This window comes from Pseudophryne corroboree, chromosome 4, assembly GCF_028390025.1.
Source record: "Pseudophryne corroboree isolate aPseCor3 chromosome 4, aPseCor3.hap2, whole genome shotgun sequence".
Lineage (NCBI taxonomy): Eukaryota > Metazoa > Chordata > Amphibia > Anura > Myobatrachidae > Pseudophryne > Pseudophryne corroboree.
This window is the reverse complement of record NC_086447.1, coordinates 125,037,901-125,053,891: the sequence shown is the minus strand read 5'-3', so window position 1 is coordinate 125,053,891 and position 15,991 is coordinate 125,037,901. Positions and strand designations below refer to the sequence as shown.

The following is a 15,991-nucleotide window of genomic DNA, read 5'->3' as shown; positions in this document are numbered from 1 at the left end:
TTTCTCGTAGTCCGTAGTGGATGCTGGGGACTCCGTAAGGACCATGGGGAATAGACGGGCTCCGCAGGAGACTGGGCACTCTAAAGAAAGATTTAGTACTACCTGGTGTGCACTCCTCCCTCTATGCCCCTCCTCCAGACCTCAGTTAAGGAAAGGAAGAGCTGACATTACAAGGAAAGGATTTTGGAATCCAGGGTAAGACTCATACCAGCCACACCAATCACACCGTTTAACTCGAGATAAACTTACCCAGTTAACAGTATGAACAACAAACAAGCATCACTCCACTGATGCCACATAACATAACCCTTTAGTAAGCAATAACTATATACACGTATTGCAGAAAGTCCGCACTTGGGACGGGCGCCCAGCATCCACTACGGACTATGAGAAATAGATTTACCGGTGAGTAAAATCTTATTTTCTCTAACGTCCTAGTGGATGCTGGAGACTCCGTAAGGACCATGGGGATTATACCAAAGCTCCCAAACAGGCGGGAGAGTGCGGATGACTCTGCAGCACCGAATGGGCAAACTCAAGGTCCACCTCAGCTAGGGTATCAAACTTGTAGAACTTTGCAAATGTGTTTGAACCCGACCAAGTAGCAGCTCGGCAAAACTGTAATGCCGAGACCCCTCGGGCAGCTGCCCAAGAAGAGCCCACCTTTCTTGTGGAATGGGCTTTCACTGATTTTGGATGCGGCAATCCAGCCGCAGAATGAGCCTGCTGAATCGTGCCACAGATCCAGCGAGCAATAGTTTGCTTTGAAGCAGGAGCACCCAGCTTGTTGGATGCATACAGGACAAACAGCGAGTCAGTCTTCCTGACTCCAGTCGTTCTGGTCACATAAATCTTCAAAGCCCGGACTACGTCAAGCAACTTGGAATCCTCCAAGCCACCAGTAGCCGCAGGCACCACAATAGGTTGGTTCAAATGAAAGGATGACACCACCTTTGGGAGAAATTGCAGACGAGTCCGCAATTCTGCCCTATCCATATGGAACACGAGATAGGGGCTTTTACATGACAAAGCCGCCAATTCTGACACACGCCTAGCCGAAGCTAAGGCCAACAGCATGACCACTTTCCACGTGAGATACTTTAGCTCCACGGTCTTAAGTGGGTCACACCAGTGGGATTTCAGGAAACTCAACACCACGTTAAGATCCCAAGGTGCCACTGATGGCACAAAAGGGGGCTGAATATGCAGCACTCCCTTAACAAACGTCTGAACCTCAGGCAGTGAAGCCAGTTCTTTTTGGAAGAAAATGGATAGGGCCGAAATCTGGACCTTTATGGACCCTAATTTCAGGCCCATAGTCACTCCTGACTGTAGGAAGTGCAGGAATCGACCCAGCTGGAATTCCTCTGTAGGGGCCTTCCTGGCCTCACACCAAGCAACATATTTTCGCCATATACGGTGATAATGCTTTGCTGTCACATCCTTCCTAGCCTTTATCAGCGTAGGAATAACTTCATCCGGAATGCCTTTTTCCGCTAGGATCCGGCGTTCAACCGCCATGCCGTTAAACGCAGCCGCGGTAAGTCTTGGAACAGACAGGGCCCTTGTTGTAACAGGTCCTGTCTGAGAGGCAGAGGCCACGGGTCCTCTGTGAGCATTTCTTGCAATTCCGGGTACCAAGTCCTTCTTGGCCAATCCGGAACAATGAGTATTGTTCTGACTCCTCTTTTTCTTACAATTCTCAGCACCTTTGGTATGAGAGGAAGAGGAGGAAACACATAGACCGACTGGAACACCCACGGTGTTACTAGTGCGTCCACAGCTATCGCCTGAGGGTCCCTTGACCTGGCGCAATATCTTTTTAGCTTTTTGTTGAGACGGGACGCCATCATGTCCACCTGTGGCAGTTCCCATCGATTTGCAATCTGCGTGAAGACTTCTTGATGAAGTCCCCACTCTCCTGGGTGGAGGTCGTGCCTGCTGAGGAAGTCTGCTTCCCAGTTGTCCACTCCCGGAATGAACACTGCTGACAGTGCTAGTACGTGATTCTCCGCCCAACGAAGTATCCTGGTGGCTTCTGCCATTGCCACCCTGCTTCTTGTGCCGCCCTGGCGGTTCACATGGGCCACTGCCGTGATGTTGTCTGACTGAATCAGCACTGGTTGGTTTCGAAGCAGAGGCTCCGCTTGACTCAGGGCGTTGTATATGGCCCTTAGTTCCAGGATATTGATGTGTAGACAAGTCTCCTGACTTGACCACAGCCCCTGGAAGTTTCTTCCTTGAGTGACTGCCCCCCATCCTCGGAGCCTTGCATCCGTGGTCACCAGGACCCAGTCCTGTATGCCGAACCTGCGGCCCTCGAGGAGGTGAGCACTTTGCAGCCACCACAGAAGAGACACCCTGGCCCTGGGCGACAGGGTGATCAGCCGATGCATCTGATGATGCGATCCGGACCACTTGTCCAACAGATCCCACTGAAGGATCCTCGCATGGAACCTGCCGAAGGGAATGGCTTCGTATGACGCCACCATCTTTCCCAGGACTCACGTGCAGTGATGCACCGATACCTGTTTTGGTTTTAGGAGGCCTCTGACCAGAGTCACGAGCTCCTGAGCCTTCTCCTCCGGGAGAAACACCTTTTTCTGGTTTGTGTCCAAAATCATGCCCAGGAAGGGCAGACGCGTCGTAGGAATCAGCTGCGACTTTGGAATATTCAGAATCCAGCCGTGCTGTTGCAACACTTCCTGAGAGAGTGCTACGCTGATCAGCAACCGCTCCTGGACCTCGCCTTTATGAGGAGATCGTCCAAGTATGGGATAATCGTAACTCCTTGCTTCCGAAGGAGCACCATCATTTCCGCCATCACCTTGGTAAATATTCTCGGTGCCGTGGACAGGCCAAACGGCAACGTCTGGAATTGGTAATGACAGTCCTGTACCACAAATCTGAGGTACTCCTGATGAGGTGGATTAATGGGGACACGCAAGTACGCATCCTTGATGTCCAGAGACACCATAAAATCCCCCTCTTCCAGGCTTGCAACGACCGCTCTGAGCGATTCCATTTTGAACTTGAATCTTTTCAGATAAATGTTCAGGGATTTTAAATTCAATATGGGTCTGACCGAACCGTCCGGTTTCGGTACCACAAACATTGTGGAATAGTATCCACTTCCTTGTTGAAGGAGGGGAACCTTTACCACCACCTGCTGGAGATATAACTTGTGAATTGCCGCTAACACTACTTCCCTTTCTATGGGGGAAGCTGGCAGGGCCGATTTGAGGTAACGGTGAGGGGGCATCACTTCGAATTCCAACTTGTATCCCTGAGACACAATCTGTATAGCCCAGGGATCCACCTGGGAGCGAACCCACTGGTGGCTGAAATTTCGGAGACGCGCCCCCATCGCTCCTGGCTCCTGTGGAGCCCCAGCGTCATACGGTGGATTTAGTGGAAGCCGGGGAGGACTTCTGTTCCTGGGAACTAGCTGAATGGTGCAGCTTCTTTCCTCTACCCCTGCCTCTGGCCAGAAAGGATGCACCTCTGACCTTCTTGCTTCTCTGTGATCGAAAGGACTGCATTTGGTAATACGGTGCTTTCTTAGGCTGTGAGGAAATATATGGCAAAAAGTTTGACTTCCCAGCCGTAGCTATGGAAACTAGGTCCGAGAGACTGTCCCCAAACAATTCCTCACCCTTGTAAGGTAACACCTCCATGTGCTTTTTGGAGTCGGCATCACCTGTCCATTGCCGAGTCCACAGGACCCTTCTGGCAGAAATTGACACTGCATTTATTCTAGAGCCCAGTAGGCAAATGTCCCTCTGGGCATCCCTCATATATAGGACAGCGTCTTTTATATGCCCCAGGGTCAGTAAAACGGTATCCTTGTCTAAGGTATCCATATCCTCAGACAGATTATCTGTCCATGCTGCTACAGCACTACACATCCAGGCCGACGCAATAGCCGGCCTCAGTATAGTACCTGAGTGTGCATAAACAGACTTCAGGATACTTTCCTGCTTCCTATCTGCAGGATCCTTTAGGGCAGCCGTATCCTGTGACGGCAGGGCCACCTTTTTAGATAAGCGTGTCAGAGCTTTATCTACCCTAGGGGAGGATTCCCAGCGCATCCTGTCCGTTGGCGGGAAGGGGTACGCCATAAGTAACCTTTTGGAAATCAGCACTTTCTTATCGGGGGAATCCCATGCTTTTTCACATAATTCATTTAACTCATGTGAAGGGGGAAAAGTCACCTCTTGCTTTTTCTCCCCATACATATACACCCTTTTGTCAGGGACAGGGGTTTCCTCCGATATGTGCAATACATCCTACATTGCTATAATCATGTATCGGATGGCTTTAGTCATTTTAGGCTGCAACTTTGCCTCATCGTCATCGACACTGGAGTCAGAATCCGTGTCGACATCTGTGTCAACCAACTGGGATAGTGGGTGCTTTTGAGACCCTGGCGGCCTCTGAGCTGCAGAATCAGACACGGGTTGAGACCCTGACTGATTATCCAACCTTTTATGCAAGGAGCTTACGTTATCATTTAACACCTTCCACATATCCATCCAATCAGGTGTCGGCGCCGTCGGCGGCGACACCACAGTCACTTGCACTTGTTCTGCCTCCACGTAACCGTCCTCGTCAAACATGTCGACACAAACGTACCGACACACCGCACACACACAGGGAATGCTTTAATTGAGGACAGGACCCCACAAGGCCTTTTGGGGAGACAGAGAGAGAGTATGCCAGCACACACCCCAGCGCTATATAACCCAGGGATTACACAGTAACTTAGTGTTTACCCAGTAGCTGCTGTTTATGATAATTTGCGCCTAAATTTATGTGCCCCCCCCTCTCTTTTTACCCTTTTTCTACCTTGATACTGCAGGGGAGAGCCTGGGGAGCTTCCTCTCAGCGGAGCTGTGAAGAGAAAATGGCGCTGGTTAGTGCCGAGGAAGAAGGCCCCGCCCCCCTCAGCGGCGGGCTTCTGTCCCGGGTCTGTGTAATAAAATGGCGGGGGCTCGTACATATATACAGTGCCCAGCTGTATATATGTGTCTTTTTGCCAAGAGGTATCCTAATTGCTGCCCAGGGCGCCCCCCCCCCCTGCGCCCTGCACCCTACAGTGACCGGAGTGTGTGGGTTAGTGTGGGCGCAAAGGCGCACAGCTGCAGTGCTCTGCGCTACCTCATGTGAAGACAGGAGTCTTCTGCCGCCGATTTCGATGTCTTCTTGCTTCTGCCAGCTTCTGACTTCTGGCTCTGCGAGGGGGACGGCGGCGCGGCTCCCGGAACGGACGACAAGGTCAGGTCCGGTGTTCGATCCCTCTGGAGCTAATGGTGTCCAGTAGCCTAAGAAGCGCAACCTAGCCGCAGTTAGTAGGTTTGCTTCTCTCCCCTCAGTCCCACGTAGCAGAGAGTCTGTTGCCAGCAGAAGCTCTCTGAAAATAAAAAAACCTAACTAAAATACTTTCTTATTAGCAAGCTCAGGAGAGCTCACTAAAAGCACCCAGCTCTGGCCGGGCACAGATTCTAACTGAGGTCTGGAGGAGGGGCATAGAGGGAGGAGCCAGTGCACACAAGGTAGTACTAAATCTTTCTTTAGAGTGCCCAGTCTCCTGCGGAGCCCGCCTATTCCCCATGGTCCTTACGGAGTCCCCAGCATCCACTAGGACGTTAGAGAAAATGGTATTCTTATCAAGGGTCTCAATATCCGCTGATAAGGAATCTGTCCATGCTGGTACAGCACTACAAACCCAGGCCGACGCAATTGCCGGTCTGAGTAACGTACCAGAATGTGTGTAAATGGACTTCAAGGTAACCTCCTGCTTGCGGTCAGCAGGATCCTTGAGGGTAGCCGTATCTTGGGATGGGAGCGCTATCTTTTTTGATAAGCGTGTCAAAGCCTTGTCTACCCTAGGGGAGGATTCCCACCGCATTCTGTCCTTTGGCGGGAAAGGATACGCTATAAGAATCCTTTTGGGAATCTGCAGTTTTTTGTCTGGAGTTTCCCACGCTTTTTCGCATAATTCGTTAAGCTCATGTGAGGAGGGAAAGGTGACCTCAGGTTTCTTTCCCTTATACATGTGTACCCTCGTGTCAGGGACAGGGTGTTCCTCTGTGATATGCAAAACATCTTTTATTGCAATAATCATATATATCGAATACATTTAGCCACTTTTGGCTGTAATTTTGCATCATCGTAGTCGACACTGGAGTCTGAATCCGTGTCGGTATCTGTGTCTACTATTTGGGATAGTAGGCGCTTCTGAGACCCCAAAGGTCCCGGCTACATTGGGACAGACATGGGTTGACTCCCAGACTGTACCCTAGCTTCAGCTTTGTCTAATCTTTTGTGCAATAAATTAACATTAGCACTTAAAACATTCCACATATCCATCCAGTCAGGTGTCGGCGCTGCCGACGGAGACCTTACATTCATACACTCCCCCTCCTCCTTAGGTGAGCCTTCAACCTCAGACATGTCGACACAAGCGTACCGACACACCACACACACACACAGGGAAGCTCTTTTCTGAAGACAGGTTCCCCACCAGGCCCTTTGGAGAGACAGAGAGAGAGAGTATGCCAGCACACACCCCAGCGCTATATGACCCAGGAAAAAACACAGAATGTTTACCCAGTAGCGCTTTCCAAGTATGTAAATGCGCCCCCCCTCTACTTTAAAACCCTCTTTCACCGTGGTATCAAGCAGGGGAGAGTCCGGGGAGCTTCCTCTCAGCGGTGCCGTGGAGAAAAATGGCGCTGCTGAGTGCTGAGGGAGAAGCCCCGCCCCCTCGGCGGCGGGCTTCTGTCCCGCTCAAAATTCTTAAAAACATGGCAGGGGCCCTTTATATACATGTACAGTGCCCAGCTGTACATGTATATATGTACATTTGCCACAGGAGAGGTTTATATTGCTGCCCAGGGCGCCCCCCCTGCGCCCTGCACCCTTACAGTGACCGATGTGTGTGAGGTGAATGGGAGCAATGGCGCACAGCTTCACTGCTGTGCGTTACCTCTATGAAGATCAAGGTGTCTTCTGCCGCCTCTGAAGTCTTTTCCTCTCATACTCACCCGGCTTCTATCTTCCGGCTATGCGAGGAGGACGGCGGCGCGGCTCTGGGACGGACGGCGAGGGTGAGACCTGCGTACCGATCCCTCTGGAGCTAATGGTGTCCAGTAGCCTAAGAAACAGAGCCCTGAAACTCAGAGAAGTGGGTCTGTTTCTCTCTCCTCAGTCCCTCGATGCAGGGAGTCTGTTGCCAGCAGGCTCCCTGAACATAAAAAACCTAACTAAAATACTTTCTCTACAGGAAACTCAGGAGAGCTCCCTGAAATGCACCCAGTCTCCACTGGGCACAGTATCAAATTGAGGTCTGGAGGAGGGGCATAGAGGGAGGAGCCAGTGCACACCCAGATCCAAAGTCTTTCTTAAAGTGCCCATGTCTCCTGCGGAGCCCGTCTATCCCCATGGTCCTTACGGAGTCCCAGCATCCTCTAGGACGTTAGAGAAATTATAAATGTTACTTCAATGCTGATTGGTTGCCAGGGGCAACTTCTCCATTGCTTCATGTATAGACCCATAAAGCCTTCATAATGTGAACTATGAAGCTACAAGCAGTGAACTTGGCGGACATTGACCCGTGGCCTTGACCTTTGATATGGGCATGGAGCTCAGATCCCATGTATAATTATCATTAACATCTACTTATATAGTGCCAGCGGGTGGTCTTCAGTATGCCGGCGGTCGGGCTCCCGGCGACCAGCATACCGGCGCCGGGAGCCCGACAGCCGGCATACCGACACTTATTCTCCCTCGTGGGGGTCCACGACCCCCCTGGAGGGAGAATAAAATAGTGTGGCGCGCGTAGCGTGGCGAGCGCAGCGAGCCCGCAAGGGGCTCATTTGCGCTCGCCACACTGTCGGTAAGCCGGCGAACCCAGTGCCAGCATATTCCGTTGTGCTTTACATTTCCTGCTTGAGAAGATATTCAGTACTTGTAAGCTGGACAATGTGTGACCTGCGCAGTATTATCCAGTAAAACACATAATTCTCAGAATTAAAAATCGTTTTAGGAAGGGTGCCGTATGTCACCTGGTGCCGGATTCGGGCACACAAACATGATCTTACAGCAAAACCTGATCATCCTACATGTCACGTAAAGTTCACATTCCCACTTCACAGGGAAGGATCGGTGGAAACACCGTAAATAAGACAGTTAAAGGGGTTAATTAAAAACAATCTGTAAAGCAGCAAAAAGTCGGCAGAAATTGAGCTGAATTCCATGGGAAAAGTCTGCTGCCTGATGACTGCATGGCTTTATAGAAAGATGTCAGGCCTAATGCCTGCAGACTGTGGGCTCTGTTTATTTTGGCATAGCTATAGCTAGACCTTTGTCTCTTAATTCCAAAGTGTGTGGGGTCCAGTCATGGCAGAGGAGGCGGGTTTAATCCTTACGTGTATACCTCGCAGGAAGAATCAAGCCCTGACTTCATCTGACCTCTTTCAGCCCCCCCTGAGCGGATAGCAGGATGAGATTCCTGCGGCTGTGCTTTCGGATAACTAACGATGGCATGTGTTGTGCGTCACATGTATGGTATTACAACCATTCCCACACACTAAACGGTCCTTCCAGGACAAAGCTTTAACCACTACCCCGCCAGAAGGAACTGCACTGCTTAAGAGCGGAGAATCTGAATGACAATAAGCATGTTATACAATATACGGACATACCAATCATTTCCCAAAAGCAAAGAGTATACCCCCTCAGTGACCCGCCTCAAACTCTCAGAAAACACCCAACCACCCCTCCCAAATATACTGTAGGTTTATACACTGACATACTTTGGACACAAATTGCTGGAGGTTCTTGAAAATCAGCAAGCTGCACAAATAAGTACTCCTATGTGGTGTCTATAAAGAGGCAAATTGGGCCAGAAATTAAGTTAAAATTAAATATTGCTACCTTGCTGGTAGATTTGATGGAAATGATGATTTTTAAATTACCATAAACTTTTTTTCCTGATGTATTTATGCAGTTTGGAAGAAGGTACAGTAGCTTCAGCCGCCACCTCCGCAGCAGAATGATACCCCAGAATCTACCGTAAATACGTATGGAGATTACAGAAACACGACACTTTGCACAAAGCAGAGGGATTAGTGTTAGTACACCCAAGAGATTGCCAGGCCGTGGCAGCACATCATGTCAGAGCTGCACTGATCAGAACAAAAACAACTGGAAACACTAGGTGTGTGGAAACACACTTCCTTGATCTGTGCAGCAAAAGTGATATCTTTACAAAACTCTTGATGCACCAGTAACACAATATGGGTTTGAGTCCACGTCAGCATGAATGGTTCTGCTCCAGCTGCAGTGAACGCAGCTTTGGTAGAAAGCTCTGGAGCAGCAAACCGAGCGCCTGTCTGTACATAACGTGTTTCAGGCCTTTACCAGGACATAGCAAAGAATGGACAAGATTCTAGCATTTCCATATCTAGAGCGTGCAGGAAAGCTATGGCTCTCCAGTCAATGTAGAACTACAAACCCAAGCATACGATTAGAAATCACCATGGTAAGTACCTTAATCTTATCACCCACCACTAATTTCTGCACTGTTCTTAGATACTCAGACACTGACATAGGTACTAGAGTGATCTGCTTTGCAGTCTACCTTTCATGGCCTCAGACTTGGTCTCATCAATAGACTGGTAGATTTTGTTCTTGTCAGCCAACCGTGCCTTGGTGGCTTTGTGCTCCGCTTCCTCCTTCTCCACGTTCTGCTGCAGAGCCTTCAGCTTATACGTCATATCAATCTCCAGGCTGTTCTTTTCCTAGAAACGTGAAAATGGAAAAACGGTTAGTAAATAAACAGTGATTTTAATGGCAAACCCCAATTGCTGAGAAGGGACGCCTACTCCTTTTCACATTTACATTCATTGAGAAACACAAGTAATTATACAGCGTCCATCAAAAGCTATGCTATAGACATTGAATAAACTCCATCTTTATCTATAACAAACTGTCTAGAAGCCACTGACCACTTACAGAGGGAGCATAAGGCCAGAGTATATATCTAACAATCATATTATCCAATACTTTTCCAGGCACTAGATCCATTTAGGAAATGTTTCATTATTAGCTAGCATTTTCTAGGCAACCAGAAACTGCGGAGATGATCTGGAGGCAGTGATAATAAATTCCTAGAGTCAAAATATATATGCATAATTATAATAGAACCTATACTTATGTGAAACCTACAGTCACAAGCCCGGAACAGGCAATGGTCATTGCCTTTCATTAGAGTGATGGATCAGATTAAGTAACATTAGCTATTAATTAAATAGTACTCAAGGCACACACAAAAAAAAATAATAATAATAATATATATATATATATATATATATATATATATATATATATATATAATTAATAATAATAATAATTCTGGCCTGTGCAGGGGGCAGGGTATTAGGGAGGAGGAGCCTGGGTTGCCCTAGAGCCTTTTAGTGCCCAGCCTCCTCCACCCTGTGGTCTTCTCCAGTGCCCCCATGCCTGTAGGAGAAATCTGCATTAATGTGACCAATGCAGGTTATACAATATAGATGTCCATAGAGATAATAAATCATTATAGTATAATATTTGGTCCATGCATAAGAAGCTTGAGAAAATACTCTGCATGCATCAAGATTGCGGTATTTCTGCCTGCACAAACCCCTGACTCACTTGCAGCTCTACAACCTCAGAAATCATGGATAGAACTTAACGGCGAAGTTACAGAACTGCAGTTCTGCCTCAACTTGCATTGGGTTAAGATATATTCCCAACATTCCTCACCTTCTCCAGAGCGGCTAGCCTCTCCTGAAACTGCCTCTTTTCGGATTCGGCACGTGCAAGAAGATCCTTCCCTTTCCTCAACTCCTCTTCCAGGACAGATATCCGGCCTGCGCACAGATAATTGAACACAAGAACAGATTTGTATCAGCATTACGATGATGCTATTAATTTGTAATTATCTACCATTTAAAAATGACTTGAGGGCACTATCCGTAACTCTACAATGGTCCGGTTAGAAAATAATGGATGATGTAGGAATAAAGGCGGCACAAAACAACTGGTCTCTGTACCTTGAAGGTCATTAATGACCTCCGAGCCCTGTGACCGGTCCCTCTTCTCAGACTCTAGAGCAGACTGAAGGTTAATATAGTCCTTCTCCACCTTTAGCTTGGCATTCTCCAGCATACACGTCTTATCCTGGAGCTCGCGGTTATTGGTTTCCAGCTGCTGGATCTGTTTGGACATTTCATTTTGAGTCTTCCGTAGTCGGGCCGATGTGTCCAGTTCTGTGCGCAGAAGAGCATTGGCTTCATCCAGCTGGAATGCAGGAGAAGTAAATTCAGGTATGAATCCATATTACAACAAAAGGAGAACGCTTGGAGGGACTGAGGAGTGTTCCAACTCACCTGTCTTTGGAGCTGATTCATTTTCTCATTGGAAATCTGGGAATTTTGGTTTCTCTTCTTCAGGTCTTCAAGTTGATCCTTCAGGCTGTTCACTGCGGAAACACACAACAGATATCACCGATAGCAACAGAAAAGAAGTGTGCCCAAAACCTTCTCTGTTAATGGAAGAAAGTACAAAAAGATCAAAGAGTTCTCACTTTGTTTTCCCATCACTCAAGCGTATCCTATACCTGTCATTCCCCAATAACAACATCCACCCCCTCCTCTGTCCCTGGGGGATGTATAGTCCCATGTAACTGCCAGACAGGAGGGCCAACCCATTCATGTCTCTGCCATACAGATGATGAATATACAGTAATCAATATTATTTACTCTATAGCAGAGTTTTCCAAAGTCTGCCGTTGCACTCCAGATTTTAAGGACAACCCTGTTGGAGTCCAGAAGGTTAAATCAAATTGTCTGTGGTACTAATTAAGTCACCTGTGCTCAAGCATGGATATCCTTAAAACCTGGACTGTGATGGCGGAGATGAGCTGGTAAAAGGGACTAGTGAGAGGAGCTGTTTTCTCAAAGCAAGAAATCGGTAAAAAACTAAGGACAATGAAAGTCGATAAATGAAGGAAACCAGTCCTTTATTTGTACGGTTAACAGTGGTTCTAGGAGTTTCATTAGACGTCAAGGTAAGGAAAGAATCTGCTTGAGTCTGTAATTCCAGGACAACATAAATAAGAGACTGTGCAAAGGAAGGTAAATGGCACAGTTTGTGGGCCTAATTCAGACCTGATCGCAGCAGCAAAACTGCTCTCTAATGGGTAAAACCATGTGCACTGCAGGGGGGGGGGGGGGGGGGGGGGGGCAGATGTAACGTACAGAGAGAGTTAGATTTGTTTTTTGCCCATTAGAGAACAATTTTGCTGCTGTGTTCAGGTCTGAATTAGGCCCTGTATCCCAAAACTTACCAGGGAGAAGCAAAGGACCTACTGGGGGTATTCAATTGTTTGAAAAGTCAGTTGGGAGTCTGTTTTTTCCGATCAAATAGACAGGAAAAAACAGACACCCAACCGACTTTTCCAACAAATGAATTCCACCCAATGTGTGCAGTGTGTTGCAGAGGGAGAGACAACAGAAGCAGTACAGCAGGAATATATACTACAGGGTAAGATAAGTATAACAGGACACGGTAAAACTGTGGGCGAAAAGGTTTAGAGGAAGGTTTAGGACAAAATACTTCACTGAAATAGTAATGGATGATGGGACAGCCAGGACAAAATACTTCACTGAAATAGTAATGGATGATGGTACAGCCAGGACAAAATACTTCACTGAAATAGTAATGGATGATAGGACAGCCAGGACAAAAGACTTCACTGAAATAGTAATGGATGATGGGACAGCCAGGACAAAAGACTTCACTGAAATAGTAATGGATGATGGGACAGCCAGGACAAAAGACTTCACTGAAATAGTAATGGTTGATGGGACAGCCAGGACAAAAGACTTCACTGAAATAGTAATGGATGATGGGACAGCCAGGACAAAAGACTTCACTGAAATAGTAATGGATGATGGGACAGCCAGGACAAAAGACTTCACTGAAATAGTAATGGATGATGGGACAGCCAGGACAAAAGACTTCACTGAAATAGTAATGGATGATGGGACAGCCAGGACAAAATACTTCACTGAAATAGTAATGGATGATGGGACAGCCAGGACAAAATACTTCAATGAAATAGTAATGGATGATGGGACAGCCAGGACAAAATACTTCAATGAAATAGTAATGGATGATGGGACAGCCAGGACAAAATACTTCAATGAAATAGTAATGGATGATGGGACAGCCAGGACAAAATACTTCACTGAAATAGTAATGGATGATGGGACAGCCAGGACAAAATACTTCAATGAAAAAGTAATGGATGATGGGACAGCCAGGACAAAATACTTCAATGAAATAGTAATGGATGATGGGACAGCCAGGACAAAATACTTCAATGAAATAGTAATGGATGATGGGACAGCCAGGACAAAATACTTCAATGAAATAGTAATGGATGATGGGACGGGTCTGGGACTGAGGGTCAACAGCACAAAGGTTGACACACCTTAGGTCGACGCCAATTGGTCGACACACCTTAGGTCGACATGGACAAAAGGTCGACAGGAACAAGGTTGACATGGAAAAAGGTCGACGTGAGTTTTTTATGTTTTTTTTGGTGTCGTTTTCTTCGTAGAGTGACCGGGAACCCCAATTAGTGCACCGCGTCCCCTCGCATGGCTCGCTTCGCTCGCCATGCTTCGGGCATGGTGCCTTCGCTCCGCTACCGCTTCGCTCGGCACACTTTACCGTTCCAATCGTAGTCCACGTGGATCGTTAAGTATGAAAAGGTTCAAAAAAAAGAAAACAATCGTGAAAAACTCATGTCGACCTTTTTCCATGTCGACCTTTTCCATGTCGACCTTTTGTCCATGTCGACCTAAGGTGTGTCGACCAATTGGCGTCGACCTAAGGTGTGTCTACCTTTGTGCTGTCGACCTGGAGTCCGGATACTGATGGGACAGCCAGGACAAAATACTTCAATGAAATAGTAACGGATAATGGGATAGCCAGGACAAAATACTTCACTGAAATAGTAATGGATGATGGGACAGCCAGGACAAAATACTTCAATGAAATAGTAATGGATGATGGGACAGCCAGGACAAAATACTTCACTGAAATAGTAATGGATGATGGGACAGCCAGGACAAAATACTTCACTGAAATAGTAATGGATGATGGGACAGCCAGGACAAAATACTTCAATGAAATAGTAATGGATGATGGGACAGCCAGGACAAAATACTTCAATTAAATAGTAATGGATGATGGGACAGCCAGGACAAAATACTTCACTGAAATAGTAATGGATGATGGGACAGCCAGGACAAAATACTTCAATGAAAAAGTAATGGATGATGGGACAGCCAGGACAAAATACTTCAATGAAATAGTAATGGATGATGGGACAGCCAGGACAAAATACTTCAATGAAATAGTAATGGATGATGGGACAGCCAGGACAAAATACTTCAATGAAATAGTAATGGATGATGGGACGGGTCTGGGACTGAGGGTCAACAGCACAAAGGTTGACACACCTTAGGTCGACGCCAATTGGTGGACACACCTTAGGTCGACATGGACAAAAGGTCGACAGGAACAAGGTCGACATGGAAAAAGGTCGACGTGAGTTTTTTATGTTTTGTTTGGTGTCGTTTTCTTCGTAGAGTGACCGGGAACCCCAATTAGTGCACCGCGTCCACTCGCATGGCTCGCTTCGCTCGCCATGCTTCGGGCATGGTGCCTTCGCTCCGCTACCGCTTCGCTCGGCACACTTTACAGTTCCAATCGTAGTCCACAGGGATCGTTAAGTATGAAAAGGTTCAAAAAAAAGAAAACAATTGTGAAAAACTCATGTCGACCTTTTTCCATGTCGACCTTTTTCCATGTCGACCTTTTGACCATGTCGACCTAAGGTGTGTCGACCAATTGGCGTCGACATAAGGTGTGTCTACCGTTGTGCTGTCGACCTGGAGTCCGGATACCGATGGGACAGCCAGGACAAAATACTTCAATGAAATAGTAATGGATAATGGGACAGCCAGGACAAAATACTTCACTGAAATAGTAATGGATGATGGGACAGCCAGGACAAAATACTTCAATGAAATAGTAATGGATGATGGGACAGCCAGGACAAAATACTTCAATGAAATAGTAATGGATGATGGGACAGCCAGGACAAAATACTTCAATGAAATAGTAATGGATGATGGGACAGCAAGTTGCAGCAGAGAGAAACATGCATGGGAAAATAAGATTTTACTTACCGATAAATCTATTTCTCGGAGTCCGTAGTGGATGCTGGGGTTCCTGAAAGGACCATGGGGAATAGCGGCTCCGCAGGAGACAGGGCACAAAAAGTAAAGCTTTTCCAGATCAGGTGGTGTGCACTGGCTCCTCCCCCTATGACCCTCCTCCAGACTCCAGTTAGGTACTGTGCCCGGACGAGCGTACACAATAAGGGAGGATTTTGAATCCCGGGTAAGACTCATACCAGCCACACCAATCACACCGTACAACTTGTGATCTAAACCCAGTTAACAGTATGATAACAGCGGAGCCTCTGAAAGATGGCTTCCTTCAACAATAACCCGAATTAGTTAACAATAACTATGTACAATTATTGCAGATAATCCGCACTTGGGATGGGCGCCCAGCATCCACTACGGACTCCGAGAAATAGATTTATCGGTAAGTAAAATCTTATTTTCTCTATCGTCCTAGTGGATGCTGGGGTTCCTGAAAGGACCATGGGGATTATACCAAAGCTCCCAAACGGGCGGGAGAGTGCGGATGACTCTGCAGCACCGAATGAGAGAACTCCAGGTCCTCCTTAGCCAGAGTATCAAATTTGTAAAATTTTACAAACGTGTTCTCCCCTGACCACGTAGCTGCTCGGCAGAGTTGTAATGCCGAGACCCCTCGGGCAGCCGCCCAAGATGAGCCC

At 47.3% G+C, this 15,991-nt stretch overlaps 1 protein-coding gene across 6 annotated transcripts in view; it reads right to left on the bottom strand.

Annotated features, from left to right (window-relative positions):
* ROCK2 (Rho associated coiled-coil containing protein kinase 2) overlaps positions 1 to 15,991 on the bottom strand; it is a 345,550-nt gene that overhangs the window by 50,070 nt on the left and 279,489 nt on the right. For all 6 annotated transcript variants that reach the window (XM_063915404.1, XM_063915405.1, XM_063915403.1 and 3 more), the window contains exons 14-17: positions 11,436 to 11,527; positions 11,100 to 11,346; positions 10,810 to 10,916; positions 9,647 to 9,806 (exon numbers count right to left, since the gene is read on the bottom strand). In XM_063915404.1, coding sequence (XP_063771474.1) covers positions 9,647 to 9,806; positions 10,810 to 10,916; positions 11,100 to 11,346; positions 11,436 to 11,527 — 606 coding nt within the window. The remainder of the gene's footprint in view (positions 1 to 9,646; positions 9,807 to 10,809; positions 10,917 to 11,099; positions 11,347 to 11,435; positions 11,528 to 15,991) is intronic.